The sequence below is a fragment of the Danio rerio genome, chromosome 21 (assembly GCF_049306965.1).
Source record: "Danio rerio strain Tuebingen ecotype United States chromosome 21, GRCz12tu, whole genome shotgun sequence".
NCBI classification, from domain to species: domain Eukaryota; kingdom Metazoa; phylum Chordata; class Actinopteri; order Cypriniformes; family Danionidae; genus Danio; species Danio rerio.
The window spans coordinates 45399155-45417957 of NC_133196.1; the positions used below are offsets into that span (position 1 = coordinate 45399155).

At 40.1% G+C, this 18803-nt stretch overlaps 1 protein-coding gene across 1 annotated transcript in view; it reads left to right on the plus strand.

The window, feature by feature from the left end:
• ppp2r2bb (protein phosphatase 2, regulatory subunit B, beta b) overlaps positions 1-18803 on the plus strand; it is a gene marked incomplete at its 3' end in the record, with an annotated part of 80962 nt that overhangs the window by 39659 nt on the left and 22500 nt on the right. The window contains 2 exon segments of the mRNA NM_001030122.3: positions 12645-12742; positions 17887-18052. Of these exon segments, the coding sequence (NP_001025293.2) occupies positions 12645-12742; positions 17887-18052 (264 nt within the window).

An 18803-nucleotide genomic window follows, 5' to 3' on the forward strand; every position in this document is an offset into this window, starting at 1 on the left:
AGTTTAAATTCGAAAGACGGCACTCACTGAGCAGTGTAGAGTCCCTATCACTATACTGGGGCATTAGGACCCACACAGACCGCAGGTTAGGCACCCCCAGCTGGCCTTACCAACATCACTTACAGCAGCAACCTAGCTTTTTCATGTGGTCTCCCATCCAGGTACTGACCGGGGGCAGCCCTGCTTAGCTTCAGTGGGCAACCATGTGCGATTTGCAGAGCGCTAGCTGCCGGCAAACACAGCAGATGCCCTTCCAGCCGCTACCCAGTACTGGGAAACACCCATACACTCTCACATTCACACGCACTCATACACTATGCATTGTTGATCCATGGGGCCTCTGGTACCGGGTACGCAGTGCTTAAAATAATTTTTTGTTTTTAAATCACATTCGATTCTAGCGAGCATGATCAAATCTGAGGCTTTTGCTGCTAATATTTAATCTTTTTCTCTTAAATATATCCTGACAAACTATACGCATGCTATCAAAGCTAGGCTGGAGATATTGTGGCAAGCCATGCGTCTTTTCTGAAAGTGATTTTCTGGCACTTTGAAGCAAAACGAAAGGCATTTCACCTCACCCCCCACTTTCATTTTCATAACGAAACCTCCTTTTCTGCATTTGTCCTGGTCACCCTCCAGATTTCAATTTTAGCACAGTTGTGAATGCAGCATTATCTGCGTCCTCTCTATGCTAATTCCAGCCCTTCATCTTCCGAGCATTGAAGACATCAAGGGATCCAATCTCAGGAGTCAAAGATAGCCAGATAGCCAATCTCCTGCATTTATGTTTAATCATATGAGAGATGACAGCGTCTGCTATATGGGTCGGCTTGTTTTATTGCAGCCCTGAAGTCGTCTGCGTGTGTTATTAGAAAAAGGGTTTCATTTGAGGACAGTCTGCTCCTGCACATCACGGTGACCTCTGACCCAGCTGCATTTGCAGGGCTTCACTCCCTTTTTGATTTATTTTTTTCCACTCTGATCCACCTGGAAAGATAGAGTTGGTGTGAAATTGATGGATACACACTTCAATAACAAAAGCAAAATGAAATCTCAATGTAACATATGGCATGAGATGATATTGTCAGGGTGGACACACATGCTGGCAAACAATCTTAGAGGAGAGCAAATCAAGAGGGGAAGATGAAATTAAGCAGCTCTGTGACAAAACTGCACTGCCTCTTATTCTCTGCTAAAACAAAACATTTGATCTGAAATAGCCAAGTTGCATTTTACAAATATAATATAAACTAAATATAATATCATCGAAACATTCTGTTGAAATCAAACATATAGTTGAAACCAGAAGTTTACACACACTCTACAAAAAAAAAAGGAACATAACCATTAAAAAAAAAAAGTTTGATGGTAAATCACTCTAAATGTTTACTATTTTAGGTCTGTTAGGATTACCTAAATGACTTACATTTGCTAAATGCCAGACTAATGAGAGAATTTGTTTATTTTTTTTGGAGAATTTTTTAGTAATTTCTAGATAGTCAAAAGTTTACATACATTTCCTTGGTATTTTTTAAGCTTTGGTTTTAAACTGTATAACTTAGGTAAAATGTTTTGGGTATCCTTCCACAAGCTTCTCACAATAGTTTGAAGGCATTTTGGCCCATTCCTCCTGACTGAATTGGTGTAACTGAGTCAGATTCGTAGGCTGTCTTGCTCGCACAAGCTTTTTCAACTCTGCCCACACATTTTCTATAGGGATGAGATCAGGGCTTTGTGATGGCCACTCCAAAACATTCACTCCGTTGTTCTTAAAGCACATTTGAACTAATCTGGCAGTATGCTTAGGGTCATGGTCTGTTTGGAAGACCCATTTGTGGCCAAGTTGTAATTTCCTGGCTGATGTCTTGAGATGTTGCTTCAGTATTTCTACATTATGTTCTTTCTTCATGATGCCATCTATGCTGTGAAGTGGACTAGTCCCTCCTGCAGCAAAACAGCCCCACAACATGATGCTGCCGCCCCCATACTTCACAGTTGGGATGGTGTTCCTAGGCTTGTAAGGTTTCCCCTTTGTCCTCCAAATGTACCACTGGTCACTATGGTCAAACAGTTCAATCTTAGTTTCATCAGACCACAGGACATGTCTCCAAAAATGAGTCTTTTCCCCAGTGTAATTTAGCTAATTGGGTTTTTTTGTTGATTCTGGCTTGTTGATTTTCCCATGTTGTCACACAACGAAGCAGTGTGTTTGAGGTTTTCCTTAAATACTATTCTACAGTTGTGCCTCCAATTACTCAAATGTTGTCAATTAGCCAATCAGAAACTTCCAAAACCTTGACATCATCATCTGAGCTTAATCTTATTGTATGTAAACTTGACTTTCAAGAAAAGTTATAACAGTTTCTCAAAAAATATCTCTCTCATTATTCTGCTATTAAGCATAACAGAAACTAATCTGATAATCCTAACTTACCTAAAAGAGAAAAAGTTTAGTCACATTACCATCTGATTTTTTTTAAATGGTTATGTGCCTTTTTATTCAGTGTATGTAAACTTCTGGTTTCAACTGTAGTTAGCATGTTGCTAAGCTAACATACTTTTGAGCTTGAAGTTAGCATGTTGCTATGCTATAATAACATACATGTAAGTTTGCAGTTAAGAGTTAGCACGGAGTTAGCAGTTAGCATGTTGCTAAGCTAACATTCTTTTGCGTTTGGAGTTTACAGTGCATCCGGAAAGAATTCATAGCGCTTCACTTTTTCCACATATTTTATGTTGCAGCCTTATTCCGAAATAAATGAAATTCATTTATTTCCTCAAAATTCTTCACACAATACCCCATAATGACAATGTGAAAAAAAAAATATTTTTTTAAATGTTGGAAATTTATTAAAAAAATTAAAAATCACATGTACATCAGTATTTACAGTCTTTGGCTGAAATGCCATTGGCTTTGGTTTTGGCTGGAAGGGCATGCGCTGCTTAAAAAAACATATGCTGGAATAGCGGTTCATTCCACTGTGGCGACCCTTGATAAAGGGACTAAGCTGAAGGAAAATGAATGAATGAATGAATGAATAGGTTGTCTCCGAACATCTTCTTCTGAATGTTCGGATGGGTTCTGAACGCTCAGCACCTTCCCTGCTGATAACATGCAGAAAAGAATGCAGAGATAAGTAGTCAAAAATTGCGTACTCCAGGGGCCTAATTAGGTCAGCGTGTTTTGCGTCTTTGAGAACTCATTTAGAATTCTGTTTCCGCGAGGAACTGGAATATGATTCCAATGTAATTATTCCATCCCCCCAAACCCAGCCGCCGCCCCCTTACAACACTACCATCAGTCTTTGTGTGCTCGGAAATGCTGCACATACACTGTTGTTCTGCTAGTGTGATTGCCTCCAATGGACAGGATGTGTGTGTTTGACTGTCCAAGTGGGTCACTAACCATGCTTGCCCTTTCTTTAGATGAGTGATAGATACAGTTGAAGTCAAAATTATTATTCTTTTTCAAAACATGTCCCAAATGATGTTTAACAGAGCGAGGATTTTTCACAGTATTTACTATAATATTTTCTTCTTCTGGAGAAAGAATTGTTTGTTTTATTTCGGCTAGTTTAAAAGCAGTTTTAAATTTAAAAAGAAGGATTTTAAGGTCACAATTATAAGCCCCCTAAAGCAATATTATTTTTTAATGTCTACAGAACAAACCATCATTATAAAATCACTTGACTAATTACCCTAATTAACCTAGTTAAGCCTTTAAATGTCACTTTAAGCTGTATAGAAGTGTCTTGAAAACTATCTAGTCAAATATTATGTACTGTCATCATGGCAAAGAGAAAATAAATCAGTTATTAGAGATGTGTTGAAGAAAAATCTTCATTCCGTTCAATAGAAATTGGGGGGGAAATATGCAGGGAGACTAATACTTCTGACTTCATCTCTAATTTAAAAATATGTGGACTGTAAGATCTAGAAGATGGCGATTGGCAAAAATTCAGTAGCGTTACTGTAAATGTTCACTGGCACTCAGAAAGAACATTATTAAATCAAAGCACAGTGGCTTTGCTTCTGTCATGGAGCGACAGTGTTTGCCAAGCTTTTAGTATAACGTTCCCTTTTTCATGCAGAGAGATTGTGCTGCTTTCTGCTCTAAAAAAAGGAGTGACTGCTCTTAATCTGTCTTACAGATGTTGCTGAATTGTGGTGCATACAGTAGGCCATGCTAATCCTGAATTGATGAACTGAATGGAAAGTCAGTAGCACGATTTTAAATGTTTAGTTTATTTTTCTACCAGGACAATACATTTAAACCAGGGGTGTCCAAACTCGGTTCTGGAGGGCCGGTGTCCTGCATAGTTTGGCTCTAACTTCCCTCAGCACACCTACCTGGAAGTTTCTAGTATACCTAGAAAGAGCTTGATTAGCTGATTATATATATAATATATAATGGCACAATAAATTCACTTGACACTTTATAAGGTACACCTTACTTGTACCAGGTTGGATCCTCTTTTGCCTTCAGAACTGCCCTAATTCTTCGTGGCATAGATTCAGCAAGGTACTGGAAATATTCCTCAGAGATTTTGGTCCATATTGACATGATGGCATCACACAGTTGCTGCAGATTTGTCGGCTGCACATCCATGATGCAAATCTCCCATTCCACTACATCCCAAAGGTGCTTTATTGGATTGAGATCTGGTGACTGTGGAGGCCATTTGAGTACAGTGAACTCATTGTCATGTTCAAGAAACACGCTTTATAACATGGTGTGTCATCCTGCTGGAAGTAGCCATCAGATGATGGGTACACTGTGGTCATAAAGGGATGGACAGACATGGTCAGCAAAAACACTCAGGTAGGCTGTGGCATTGACATGATGCTCAATTGGTACTAATGGGCCCAAAGTGTATCAAGAAAATACCCCCCACACCATTACACCACCACCAGAAGCCTGAACTGTTGATACAAGGCAGGATGAATCCATAATTTCATGTTGTTAATGCCAAATTCTGACACTACCATCTGAATGTTGCAGCAGAAATCGAGACTCATCAGAGCAGGCAACGTTTCTTCAATCTTCTATTGTCCAGTTTTGGTGAGCCTGTGTGAATTACAGCCTCAGTTTCCTGTTCTTAGCTGACAGGAGTGGCACCTGTTGTGGTCTTCTGCTGCTGTAGCCCATCTGCCTCAAGGTTGGACGTGTTGTGTGTTCAGAGATGCTCTTCTGCAGACCTCAGTTGTAACGAGTGCTTATTTGAGTTACTGTTGCCTTTCTATCAGCTGGAATCAGTCTGGCCATTCTCCTCTGACCTCTGGCATCAACAAGGCATTTGCGCCCCAAGAACTGCCGCTCACTGGATATTTGCTCTTTTTCGGACCATTCTCTGTAAACCCTAGAGATGGTTGTGAGTGAAAATCCCAGTAGATCAGCAGTTTCTGAAATACTCAGACCAGCCCAGACCAGATGCTCGGTTTGAACCGCAGCAGATTGACTATGTCTGCCATGTTGCTGCCATGCTGATTAGAAATTTGTGTTACCTAATAAAGTGTATACGTATGTATTTTATTAGTTTAAAAATATTATACATATACACAGCATTTCATATTTTTTGCCTGATTTTTCATGAATTTATAAAAATGATGTTAAAGCCACAAATCTTCCATATTCAAATGTGAAACATGATTTTTGGAAAATTATTTTTAAAAATTTGAATCTCAAATCAATTTTTATAAAAAAAAAAAAAAATTATATTATATACATTTTTTCAGACACTGTATGATCCAGACTTTGGGCAGAATTTGCCAGACTGCTCTAAATTCTGTCAGTACGATGCCAGTTCACACCACATGAACAAAGTCTTTGCAGGAATCGCACACATCGCTTGTTTTAGTCCAAGGAGCGGTTGTCATGGAAACGCTGCACTTAAATTCACCATGCAGACAATATAAAAGCCCAGAGAGGTGTATCGGGGTGAAAAAACAACAAGCCTTTTCAATCCCTGCTTCCTTCCATCTCTCCATCTCTGGCTCCTCTCTCCATCTTCCTTTCCTCGAAATGGATGAAAGCAAATATTTACAAGTCATTTCTTCCGTGTTTGTTTGGGATTTATGCAAATGACTCCAAGCTGACTATTGCGGGAGCGCTGGACTGCTTTTGAGATTGTGTGGGGAGAGCTAGCGAAATGTGAGACGATACGTAGCACAAAATAGAGTTACCTGCGAGATAGAGACAGAGAGAGAGAGACAGCAGAAGCTGCAGCAGAAACAAGCCTTCCTTTTGGCAGTAAGGATTGCAGTAGATCTCGAATCCAGAGAAACAGATGCATCTTCTTGAGGAAGACCAAGGAAGATGTGTCAAAGGTAGGAATCGGTAGGAGTCAGAGGTAGAGATCGCTAATGAACTTTGAACTGAAACCGTCTTTTAACGTTCAGGGTTGACGTCTAGGATACAATGATGTGGGAGTGTGCTCTGCTCACGATCCTCAAATGGTTATTGTGTGCTAGGGAAGAGCTCAGAATCGCATGTTATTTTAAGACCTTGGTTCTACGTGAGATGAGAATACCTAGAAATATCCAGTAAAGCTAGATAGCTGGAGGTAAACATTGCAGAAAATGTCTTGTTTCTAGTCCAAATATCTCAAAGCTCTTAAAACAAGAGCCATTTCCTAGACAAGCAGAGAATATTGTCTTGTTTTTCAGAAAGAATATGTTGTAATTGATGGAGTTTTTTATTGAAATAAGCTAAATAATACGCCAACAGGGTGAGTAAAATAATCGTATGTCAAATGGAGAAACACGATTTTTTTGCTAACCCCCATTAGCAGATTATTTAGCTTGTTTTAAGGAAAAACTTACTTCAATTAGGCATATTTTTTTCTTAAAGGGCCATGACACCCCCTAATTCGGTTCAGGTCTACCTCAGAATTTTTTCAAAAGATGCATCATAATGGGCGTGGAGCTCCGCAAGCAAAGGGCAAGAGTGGGCGTGGCCAGCAGGGGAGAAGGAGGGATCGAACAACTGTTGTGTTGTCAGTTAGCTCACAAAATAAGACACAAACCAAGAGGAGACGCATGATTTTATTTGTTTACAAAGTTAAATTGCAAAGAAATGAACAGTAATTTAATGCCCTGCTTCATTTGTTATTCGTAATTTCATATACACACAATCACAATTTATATCATTATAAAGATAACCGCGTTTATATAAACACTACAAATGAGGACTTTTCCCTCCATCCCCAGGTCTGAATGCAGACTCAGTGCAGCAGGTCTCTTGCCCTGTCTATTTTAACCATTAGCCCTGCTGATAATCTAAAGGGTTTAGGCGAACACAGCAGCACCGCGATGTGTCTAAATGTGAATGAACTCCTGATAAAAGACAACGTCCGCCATTCTCCAATTCTTCTACTGCTCTACCAACAAAAATGCTTGCTGCACACAAACAGCTTTGCCGTATCGGCCCTGACAGCATCGGGGGGAAAAACATTCAACAAACCTCGCGGATCATGGAAACACATACGACCCTTTATGAACAGCTAAATACTGTGTGCTGTGGGTTCGTGGACGCGGTCTCACCCATCAACGTAAAATCTCAAAGTTTATTGAAGTAAACACCGCAATCAAACTATTACCGTCACGTAGGACTTTTCGCCATATTTTCCAACTAGATCCATACAATCGACTGTCAGTAAAGGACTGTACACACACACACACACACATCGCGAAATACGATAATAAGTCTTTCCATTCGGCGTGCATTATACAAATCAACTACTCTCACCAGTCCTTACCGGTTTGACTTTCATTTACCATCGACAGCACGTTAGCGCCAATAACGACCCACCACTAGTCTTTTGTCTAACCAATGGCTGGGTAACACTTTCAGGCAAGGCCTGGAAACAAGCCTTTTCTACTAAATCTTTAATGGCAGTTTTTGTATCTACTAATAAGTAGGGATGGCTGACATGAAACTGAAGTTTTGACAGTGTCAAGATCTTGAAGCACAAGTGGTTCTAAACACTGCACCGAAACATGATCTAAAACACCCAGGTCACGTGACTAAAGTGATTTGAAACACCCAGGTCACGTGACTAAAGCGATTCAAAGCATCGGCAAAGTGATTCTATGCTCTGTGTTATCGTCATTTCAGAAACGTTTTGGACCTGACGAATTTTGACTGACTGGGTCAGAGAATCTCATGTAGCCTAGTGGACCGTGTATGTAATTATTAATATGCATGCCTCAGGTTGCGTTTGACAAGCCACAATGTTTTCTAGTGAGACAACAATGATCATTTACATCTCTTAGTTATTGTTACGTTTATATTTAACTTAGGTCCCATTTTGTAGTCGCTTATACATGTGAACTTACATGGTAACTAGATGTGTAAGTAGTATGTATGTACCAGTGTGTACATACATTGTAGTTACATGCTACTTACACATCTAGTTAACCCATGTAAGTTCACATGTATAAGCGACAATATAAAATGGGACCTTAACTTGTATGCAGGACTTTTATTTTGAAAACGGGAGCCACAGATTGTTTACTACTTTGACTTTGTTTAGTTTTTTGACAAATAAATTCTTATCATATTGCCCGCGTTCTGCCCACATCATGCTGTGTGTTGGTGTGTGTGTGTGCTTCTGTCTATGAGAGCTGCAGTTAATATTCACGACCGATCCAAATATGGTCAATTAGGGACCTTCTGATTGTAGGCGATATTTATGGAGTAATAAATGAGCATATAAAACCGTTTCTGGAGATTTTCTTTTTTAATTGTCTAAGCCATATACCTACTATATCAGAAAAAAATGTAGCTTATTGAATCAATGCAGTATATGGCACCTTTAATTTGTCCAGAAATTAAGCAAATACTTAAGCATACGTATCCCACATCATCACAATGTTATTTGGATACAGAATCGCTAAAGGAAGAATAATGATAAATGGATTTTTTTTTTACTCCCATCCCTAGAAACCATCCACCCCTTACGAGAACAGCATGTACTAATTGTTTTCTGTGCTGCCCAGAATTGAGTCATGTAACGTTCATGTTCTCTAAACACAACAAAGCACAGTTTAAAAGATTGAATGATAGCTGTAAACGCTTAACATAATACACACAATACCTATGTGAAAGAAGCTAAATTTGCTGTTTTTAGGGGGGTTTCTGTCAGTGATGGGGCTGCGTTAATAAAGCATCCCACCCTGGCCCACTTTTTTCTGCCGGTGGCCTGGCGATTAGACACAGTGTTGTCCCACAATAGGAGCCATCCAGCTATGCAGCTCTTTGAAGTGTCAAGAATCATTGTAGGTTTGGATCTGGGTCACTTACAGTTCAGAGCTTGTTGGCGACTGAAAGAGAAATGTTCTGAAAACCGGTGATAAAGCCGCTGCGTTAAAAGCACTTAGCTATAAACAGTCAAAGTCAAAATTATTCGCCCTCCTGTGAATTTTTGTTTCAAATGTTGTTTTTAACTGATGTTTAACAGCACAAGGAAAATTCCACAGTATTTCCAATAACATTTTATACCGGAACCGGAAGCTGCGACTGGTTTTTTTTTTTTTTATTTTGGTCCCACTTTATATTAAATGTCCTTAACTACTTTGTACTTGCATCAATAAATAAATACAATGTACTTAACGTGTTGAAAATGTATTGCAAAGCACTTCTGGTGCTTTTAAGTTAAGACACAGGTCAGGTTATGGACAGGATTGATGGTATTGGTGGGTTTAAGGGAGGGTTAGGGTATAATTACAAATGTAATTACAGAAATTAATTACAGATGTAATTACATGCAGGTATTTAATCAAGCGTAAGTACAATGTAAAAACATGTATTTACACAATAAGTACATTGTAACAAATTATTAAGTTCAGTGTAAGTACATATTAATTAAGGCCACAATATAAAGTGGGACCAAAATTTTTATTCCTATTGTGGCGCAGCCCATATAGAAACTGAATACTAAATGAGAAAATAAATGTAAATGTTCAATTATGCATAATTATACTGTCGTTGTGGAGAAAGCCAGCCATTTACTCCATTTCTTTTTAAAGAGATCTAACTGTAATCAAAGTGCATGTGTCATTTGTTCCATTTCCTCAACTTCTGCTATAATTTTGAACCATTCGTCTTAAGTTGGGGGCTGATCTTTATACCATTTTCGGGTTATAGCTTTTTTACTTGTTGCCAAAATATCTTAAATATCTATCTATCTATCTATCTATCTATCTATCTATCTATCTATCTATCTATCTATCTATCTATCTATCTATCTATCTATCTATCTGTCTATCTGTCTGTCTGTCTGTCTGTCTGTCTGTCTGTCTGTCTGTCTGTCTGTCTGTCTGTCTGTCTGTCTGTCTGTCTATCTATCTATCTATCTATCTATCTATCGAATATGAAGATCAAAAATATCTTTGATGGGGGAGTGCACCATTTCCCAAAAACTTTTCATTCTTGAGCATCTAGGCTGCTCGATTTTGGGAAAAATCATAATCGCGATTATTTTGGTCATAATTCTAATCACGATTAATCAAAACAATCAACAGTTGAAGTCAAAATTATTAGCGCTCCTGAGAATTTTTTAAAAATAAATATTTCCCAAATGATGTTTAACAGAGCAAGGATTTTTTCACAGTATTCCCTATAATATTTTTTCTTCTGGAGAAAGTTTTATTTGTTTTGTTTTGGCTAGAGTAAAAGCAGGTTTGAATATTTTGAAACCTCTTTTAAGGTCAATATTATTAACCCCTTTAGGCATTATATATTTTTGATTAATTGCACAGCCCAAGCGTCAAAGGCACCTTTAAAAAAAAAATTGGTGACGTGTTCAATACTTATTTCCCCTACTGTAACTAGAAACATTAACCTAAAAGGAAATCCAGTCACTTGACTCATTGTGTTGGTGCAGCTCTTCTTCTTCAATGTTAGATTCAATATATTTAGTCTCAAGACAGTCATTATTTCATCTTTTTGCTGTTGCTGTTTGTTTTCAGGCAAGAGTGTTGTGGGAGTTGAGTGTCTGATCTTTAATATTGTGCTTCATGAACATGTAAAGGGGATTTTGTCATTGATGTCGATGGCCTGAAATCTCTCAGTATGTCATGCATAGATCATGCTATCTGTGTGCTGTTCATCCAATGCGATCTCTTGTCAGCGTAGAATCTCTCAGTCTTTTCTTCTCATGTTGTATCTAAGCTCCTCAGGTCTTTCTGCCTTCAGAAGATGAGATCTGGTGGGATAAAATGGTGGTGCGTGACATTTGGAGAGATTTACATATCAATGGGATATCGATGGACGGGGGGTTTCGTCACATTTGACATGACACCGCCTGATCTCAGAACAGCAGTAAACCATCCAGTTCTGAAAATCTCTTTTTTCTTTCTTTATTTTTCCCCTCAGAAAATTATTTTGTAGTTTTTCTACATTCAATTAAATGGTTTAATCACATTTTGTACTATTAAAAAGAAGAGCAAGTTGAATTGTACTACTTATGAAATATTAATTCATTCATTTTCTTGTCGGCTTAGTCCCTTTATTAATCCGGGGCTGCCACAGCGGAATGAACCGCCAACTTATCCAGCACGTTTTTACGCAGCGAATGCCCTCCCAGCTGCAACCCATCACTGGGAAACCTCCACACACACACTTATTCACACTCATACACTACGGACAATTTAGCCTACCCAATTCACCTGTACCGCATGTCTTTGGACTGTGGGGGAAACCGGAGCACCCGGAGGAAACCCGCACGAACGCAGGGAGAACATGCAAACTCCACACAGAAATGCCAACTGACCCAGCTGAGGCTGCCCATTACATTACAAACCACAGGAGAGGGCAAATTCTTCAGCAGGATAGCGCTCCTCATACTTCAGCCTCCACATCAAAGCTCCTGAAAGCAAAAAAGGTCAAGGTGCTCCAGGATTGGCCACCCCAGTCTCCAGATAGGAACATTATTGAGCATGTCTGGGGTAAGATAAAGGAGGAGCTATTGAAGATGAATCCAAAGACTCTTGATGAACTCTGGGAGTCCTGCAAGAACGTTTTCTTTGCCATTTCAGATGACTTTATTAATCAGTGATTTGAGTCATTGCAGAGATGGATGGATGCAGTCCTCCAAGCTCATGATGATGGCATACACAATATTCATTCTGTTTCCACTGCAGCATGACTTTATACTCTATACTGTACATTAGTTCTGTTAAGTGACAAGACTTTTGTCTAAGCAAAGTCAGACCTTACTCTCCTAATTAAATACTTAAAATCAAGGCATGATCATATTTTATTTTGGTAAAATAAGCGTAATCTAGAGGCCTTTGCCTTTCATATAAGCCACTTCAGGTAGCACATGATCAACCAGAAGTTATTATTTGTTGATCTTAATACATGGATAGGCGACAAGACTAGTGTCAGGTAATGTACATGTTACAATGAATAAATCAGGAACATGATTTCACCCATATCGTGACATTTTATTTTCACAAACGTTATATAAGTACTAAACATGTTTCTGTGTATGTACACAATCACTTTTGTCAATTTAACTTGACGGGTTGCCCAAAATGGGAGCAACATTTTTATAATTTCACAGATTTTCTCAGTATATATTACTAGATGGACATTTTTAAAGCTTAATATATGATCTTCTGTGTCGCCCCTACAGCTGACATCATATCCACGGTTGAGTTCAACCCGACAGGAGAACTGCTGGCCACTGGAGACAAAGGTGGACGAGTGGTGGTCTTCCAGAGAGAGCAGGAGGTAAGGCAGTGCAGACCATACATTCATTTTCCTTCAGCTTAGTCTCTTATTTATCAGGAGTCACCCAGTGGAATGAACCAACAATTATTCTAGCATATTTATGCAGCGAATGGCAAAACCTATTGCCAGCTAGCATTTCGGAAGTGTTATTGCGGAGCAACACAAACAGCACGCAGAAGTATAAATGCACAACCGATCACTCGACGCAGAGGTATAAAGCAGCCTTTAGAGCAGTGGTGGGCAAACTTTTTAGACCCGAAGGCCACATCAAGTTTTGCAAACCACATGTCAAAAGTAACTTTTATTTATAGTGGCAGTATGCATGGGTAACCCCGCCAGTCCCATGCCTCCCAACCCGCTCCAAGCTGGTATCGAACCGGCGACCTTCCGCATGGGAGTCAGTTGCTCTAACAAGGAGGTTAAAGACACCATGGCCTCTAGTGTCTGTCGCTAGAGCACCTTTAGAGGTCGGAAGAGTGAGGTTTACCTGCACAGCACTTACTAGCTAGCCTCTGTTACACTCACCCCCCTAAACCTCACTCTCATCCGGGTCACGGCACCAATGCAACCCCGCTGGTCCCACACCACCCAACCCGCTCCAAGCTGGTATCGAACCGGCGACCTTCTGCATGGGAGTCAGTTGCTCTAACAAGGAGGTTAAAGACACCATGGCCTCTAGCGTCTGTCGCTAGAGCACCTTTAGAGGTCCGAGGAGTGAGGTTTACCTGCACAGCACTTACTAGCTAGCCTCTGTTACACTCACCCCCCTAAACCTCACTCTCATCCGGGTCACGGCACCAATGCAACCCCGCTGGCTGAATTTGCACTGCTATTTATATTTACTTATCAATTATTATTAAACGATAAAATTATTGCTTATAAAATATAATAATAATAAATAATGTAATAATTTTTAAAGTGGAGAATATAAAAGATATTGTCTGATAGAAAAAATCTCAAATTAACACATTAAAAATAATTCTTAAAGTTTACTATTCAGTCAAATTTACAATAATCTTATTTGCACTGCTTTTAGAATACACAGATTAATCATCAAACAACTTGATGAAACCACACATCTATGATAAAAGAACTTTTCAAAGTGGATGTATGCATGGAAAATATGTTCTATGACAAAAATGAACACATTTAACCTGCAATTAGTATATAATTTGAGTCAAAGTCACAACAATCGCAATTGTTTATTGTATTAATTGTTGTTATTAATTATTAATTATTGTTAATTGTTGCTTGTATTAATGTGCTCATATTAATCACTATAAAACTATGAGATAAAACGGAAGAAGAATCTTAGTGTTTGTTATTCTAAGTCATGTTATTATGAGTGTGTTAATGTGAACAATGAGCCTGAAAATAAAGTTATATTAATATCAACAGCAACACTCTCGCAATATACCTAGCTGATTCAGTCGTTGCCTAACGACATTAAAAAAGCACACCAAGCTCATTTTTTTCCTTGCCAACAAAAAGGTAGTGCGGTGCACCTCGTGTTTTTGGATCGTAAATGCGCGTTCGGTGTGATCGGCCCTTTAGGTTGTAGAAAACAGCGATACTTTCTTGGCATATTAGACCTACCGCTTTCTGTCCGTTATTGGTGAAGAAGTATTTTGTTGTCACTCCTTATTTAAACACACGACTTTCAGAGACATTTTTTTTTGCCTGACTCATTTTTAGTCATTAACGGTCGAGTGCATATTAATATCCGAGAGTGTGTTCTAATTCTACTGGGTTGTACTGTACCGCATGCAATACTGCCATCTAATGGCGTTCATTTGTATTGCATCATTAATTTACTAATTCTGAAACCAAACCGTTACACAGAAGCAGCATTTAAAAAAAAAACGCTCACGGCCCGGATGAAAGTGTTTGTAGTTTGCTCACCTCTGCTGTAGATTGTTTTGAGGGAATGATGCGCAAAAAAAGCCCCACCCCCTACTTAATATTCCATTTCAAATGGAAGTACGTCAACATACTGAAATAAAAGCCTCAGCCACTTCAGATTCACGCTGACTTTAACATGACAGTTTATTAAACAGATCTAAAATTGGCACAGATGAGCCTCGCAACACTTTGTAAATACAATGTTACACTACCGCTGACAGAAATTTGGGTTTTTGTTAGTGGGTCACAGCCTGTTCAGAATCTGAAAACGCCTGTGTTTTGTCTAGCAGCACGAAAAGAAAAAAAAAAAGTGAGAAAAGCCGCCGTCTGCCCCTCCTCGTCTCACACTCGCACCATCTTTAAAGAGATTTCATGGTGTCTGTTAATCCTCACACCGTGATTCATTTCAGACCCCCTTTAACCCCCTTCCTCCCACTGAGGGGAAATCTGTTTCCATTAATACCCTCGTCTTCTCTCGCTCTGTCTGAGCTCCGCTTATTGATTTAGACGCTTCCCAAGGTGAAAACTGACCCTGAAGGTTTCCACGCTCTGATCAGTATTGAGATATTCCTCCAACCCGGACCACCTTTGTGCCTTGAGGTCCTGACCCGCATCACTTCTATTTCACGGCCTTCAGCAATACCAAAAGAAGAAGAACTACACAGGGGGACTTAATAAATGCATATAATGTTTACTCTCAAATTCCAATTATCGTTTGTTGGGTGCTGCTAATTATGTGCTTTTTGTACAGTATAATTAGATTCAAGCATGCTAATGTAGAGCGAGCGCTCCTTTAATGATGTGAGAAAGATTTTAATGTGAGGAACATTCTTCAATGTGAGGAATATTTGTCATGCATGACATACTGTAGATAAAATAGACTCCGGCGAGGCAGTGGCGCAGTAGGTAGTGCTGTCGCCTCACAGCAAGAAGGTCGCTGGTTCGAACCTCGGCTCAGTTGGCGTTTCTGTGTGGAGTTTGCATGTTCTCCCTGCCTTCGCGTGGGTTTCCTCCAGGTGCTCCGGTTTCCCCCAGAGTCCAAAGACATGCGGTACAGGTGAATTGTCCGTAGTGTATGAGTGTGTGTGTGTGGATGTTTCCCAAAGATGGGTTGCGGCTGGAAGGGCATCCGCTGCATAAAAACTTGCTGGATAAGTTGGCGGTTCATTCCGCTGTGGCGACCACGGATTAATAAAGGGACTAAGCCAACAAAAAAATGAATGAAAATAGACATCACAAGATTGGAAAACTATTGACGTTATGATATTTTGTTTTTCATTTATTGTGATTCTGGAGATATGTCATCTGGTGACTTGGAAATTAATGGGAAGAATTCATTGTGTGAAAATGATTGTGGCCACCTCACAGCAAGAAGGTCGCTGGTTTGAGTCTCGGCTTGGTCTGAAGGCAGTTCTGTGTGGAGTTTGCATGTTCTCACCGTGTTGGCTTGGGTTTCCCCTGGGTACTCCCCACAGTCCAAACACATTAAATAAAATAAATTGGCTGTAGTTTGTGTGTGTGTGTGTGAATGAGTGTGTATGGGTGTTTCCCGATACTGAGTTGTGGCTGGAAAGGCATCCGCTGAGTAAATATGCCGGAATAGTTGGCAGCAGAGGTCTGCATTCCAGCGCTTGTACCGCGGGACCCAACCAGATTTCTTGCGGCATGGGATCTGTCAGTAACAGGTGTATTTTGACGTTTGGTAACTGGTGTATTTTGGGCGGTCTAACAATATCGGTGAGCAAGCACGCGTATGTGTGTGTGTGTGATTGAGAGAGCATGATGCTGCGTTTAGCTTGTCTGTTGCTTTCTGTGTGTGTGTGTGTGTGTGTGTATGAATGAGAGAGAGAGCTTGGTGCTGAGTGCGTGTGTGTGTGTGTGTGTGAATGAGAGAGAGCATGATGCTGTCTGTGTCACTTGCTTGGTGCTGTGTGTCTATTTGTGTGTGTGTGTTTATACAGACAGCTTGTTATAGGCTGTCAGGAGGACTCTGTATAGCTGGGTGGTTTTCGGTTTTACACTTATAGAAGAAACTGGTCCATATGAACTGTAACAGTTACTGACAAAGTCCCTGTCAAAGTCTGAAAAAGTCCCATACATAATAGTCTCTGCTGCTACTTCCTTTAATAGCAAACGGCTGGCGAATGCTGTGCTGCAGTGTAGGTTATTGTATAAAAAATCTGAAAAATGACAGGAATAAACACAGCACCCTGCTGAAAAATCAAGCTTAAACCAGCCTAGGCTGGTTGCCTGGTTTTAGCTGGTTGACCAGCCTGGTTTTAGAGGGGTTTTGGCCATTTCCAGCCTGGTCTTAGCTGGTCAGGCTGGAAAATGACCAGCCAAATCCAGCTAAAACCAGCTTGACCAGCATGGTTTAAGCTGGATATAGCTGGTTTTGGCTGGACTCCCAGCTTGGCTAGGCTGGTCAAACTAGTTTTAGCTGGTCATCTCCCAGCCTAACCAGCTTAGACCAGACTGGAAATGGCTGGAAACCAGCCTGGAAGTGGCCAAAACCCCTCTAAAACCAGCATGGTCGACCAGCTAAAACCAGCCAACCAGCCTAGGCTGGTTTAAGCTGGATTTTTCAGCAGGGCACTAGGTTGGCTATACTGTGGTGTTGTTGCGAAAATAATCTTTAACATTTTATTATCCCCAGCCGAATCTCCATCTATCAGTAATCTTCATCTTTTGATCATGATCAATCCCGTGATCCCCTGCTAGTGTCTGAAGGGAAAGGCACCTTCACGTTTTACTGGAACCGGCACTTCATATTAAGTGATGTACCGTATCGACGGCGGCGCGTTCAGGCAAAAGATCCAAACCCAACTCAATTCATTTATTCAACTCTGAGTGGACTATTTCGTTAAAAAAATAGTCTTAAACATGCTGCACTTTTAGATTTAAACCTCACCTGCATGTTTTCATTCACTTAGTGCTGTGTTACACTGCATGAAAGGTCATTTTCAAAAGCCCTTAATAGTAATGGTAATGTTTAGAATAGTAGAATAGTCATAGTAATGTTTAATGGCTCATGATCAGAATCTTTATTTCTCTGGCTTTAATAACAGATCTCGAGCCTCTGTCACTTGATGCTCTTGGTTATCTGTTCATCAGGAGCTGAAATGAGCCAAAATGAACTAAAACATCGTCCCCCCCTGTGAAGGTGGCATATTTAGTAAATGAACATTGACAGGCATTTTTTCACGTTTTGGTTTGAACCATGAACTCCTGTATCATTGCAGAGTAAGAACCAGCCTCATCGTCGAGGGGAGTACAATGTTTACAGCACCTTCCAGAGCCACGAGCCTGAGTTTGACTACTTGAAAAGCCTGGAGATTGAGGAGAAGATCAACAAGATCCGATGGCTGCCGCAGCAGAACGCCGCATATTTCCTCCTGTCCACTAATGGTGAGTCTTCTCTTCATACGGTTGGATCTGAGACCTCTTGCATACTTCATGCTCCTGTTGAAAAGACTCGCTGCTCGCTGACATGTTTGTGTTTTGGATCTTTACTAAACATTTCAAAATCATTTAAGGGCTGTCAATTGATTAAAAAATCACCTAATTAATCACACTTTTTGTTGTAATTAATCATGAATAATCACGAAACGCCATATTTATTACAGAAATAAAAACACAGGCAAATTAGTGCCATTTGAATTTTAAAAAAAATCAATGCCAATAACAAACAGAAATGATTTCCATGTTGGATTCTCAGCTTAGTCCCTTTATTAATCTAGGGTCACCACAGTGGAGTGAACCGCTAACTTATCCAGCAAGTTTTTTCGCAGCGGATGCCATTCCAGCTGCAACCCATCTCTGGGAAACATCCACACACACTCATACACTACAGACAATTCAGCTTACCCAATTCACCTGTACTGCATGTCTTTGGACTGGGGGAAACCGGAGCACCCTGAGGAAACCCACGCGAACGCAGGGAGAACATGCAAACCCCACACAGAAACGCCAACTGACCCAGCCGAGGCTCAAACTAGTGACCTTCTTGCTGTGAGGCAACAGCACTACCTACTGCGCCACCATCACACCATCTCTAAACATTTAATTCTAAACAGCTTTGAGAAATACAGACACAGCCAAGACTATAGAATACATATAGAATGCCTTAAAGAGACGTTGGACACTGTCAGGCGTTTGC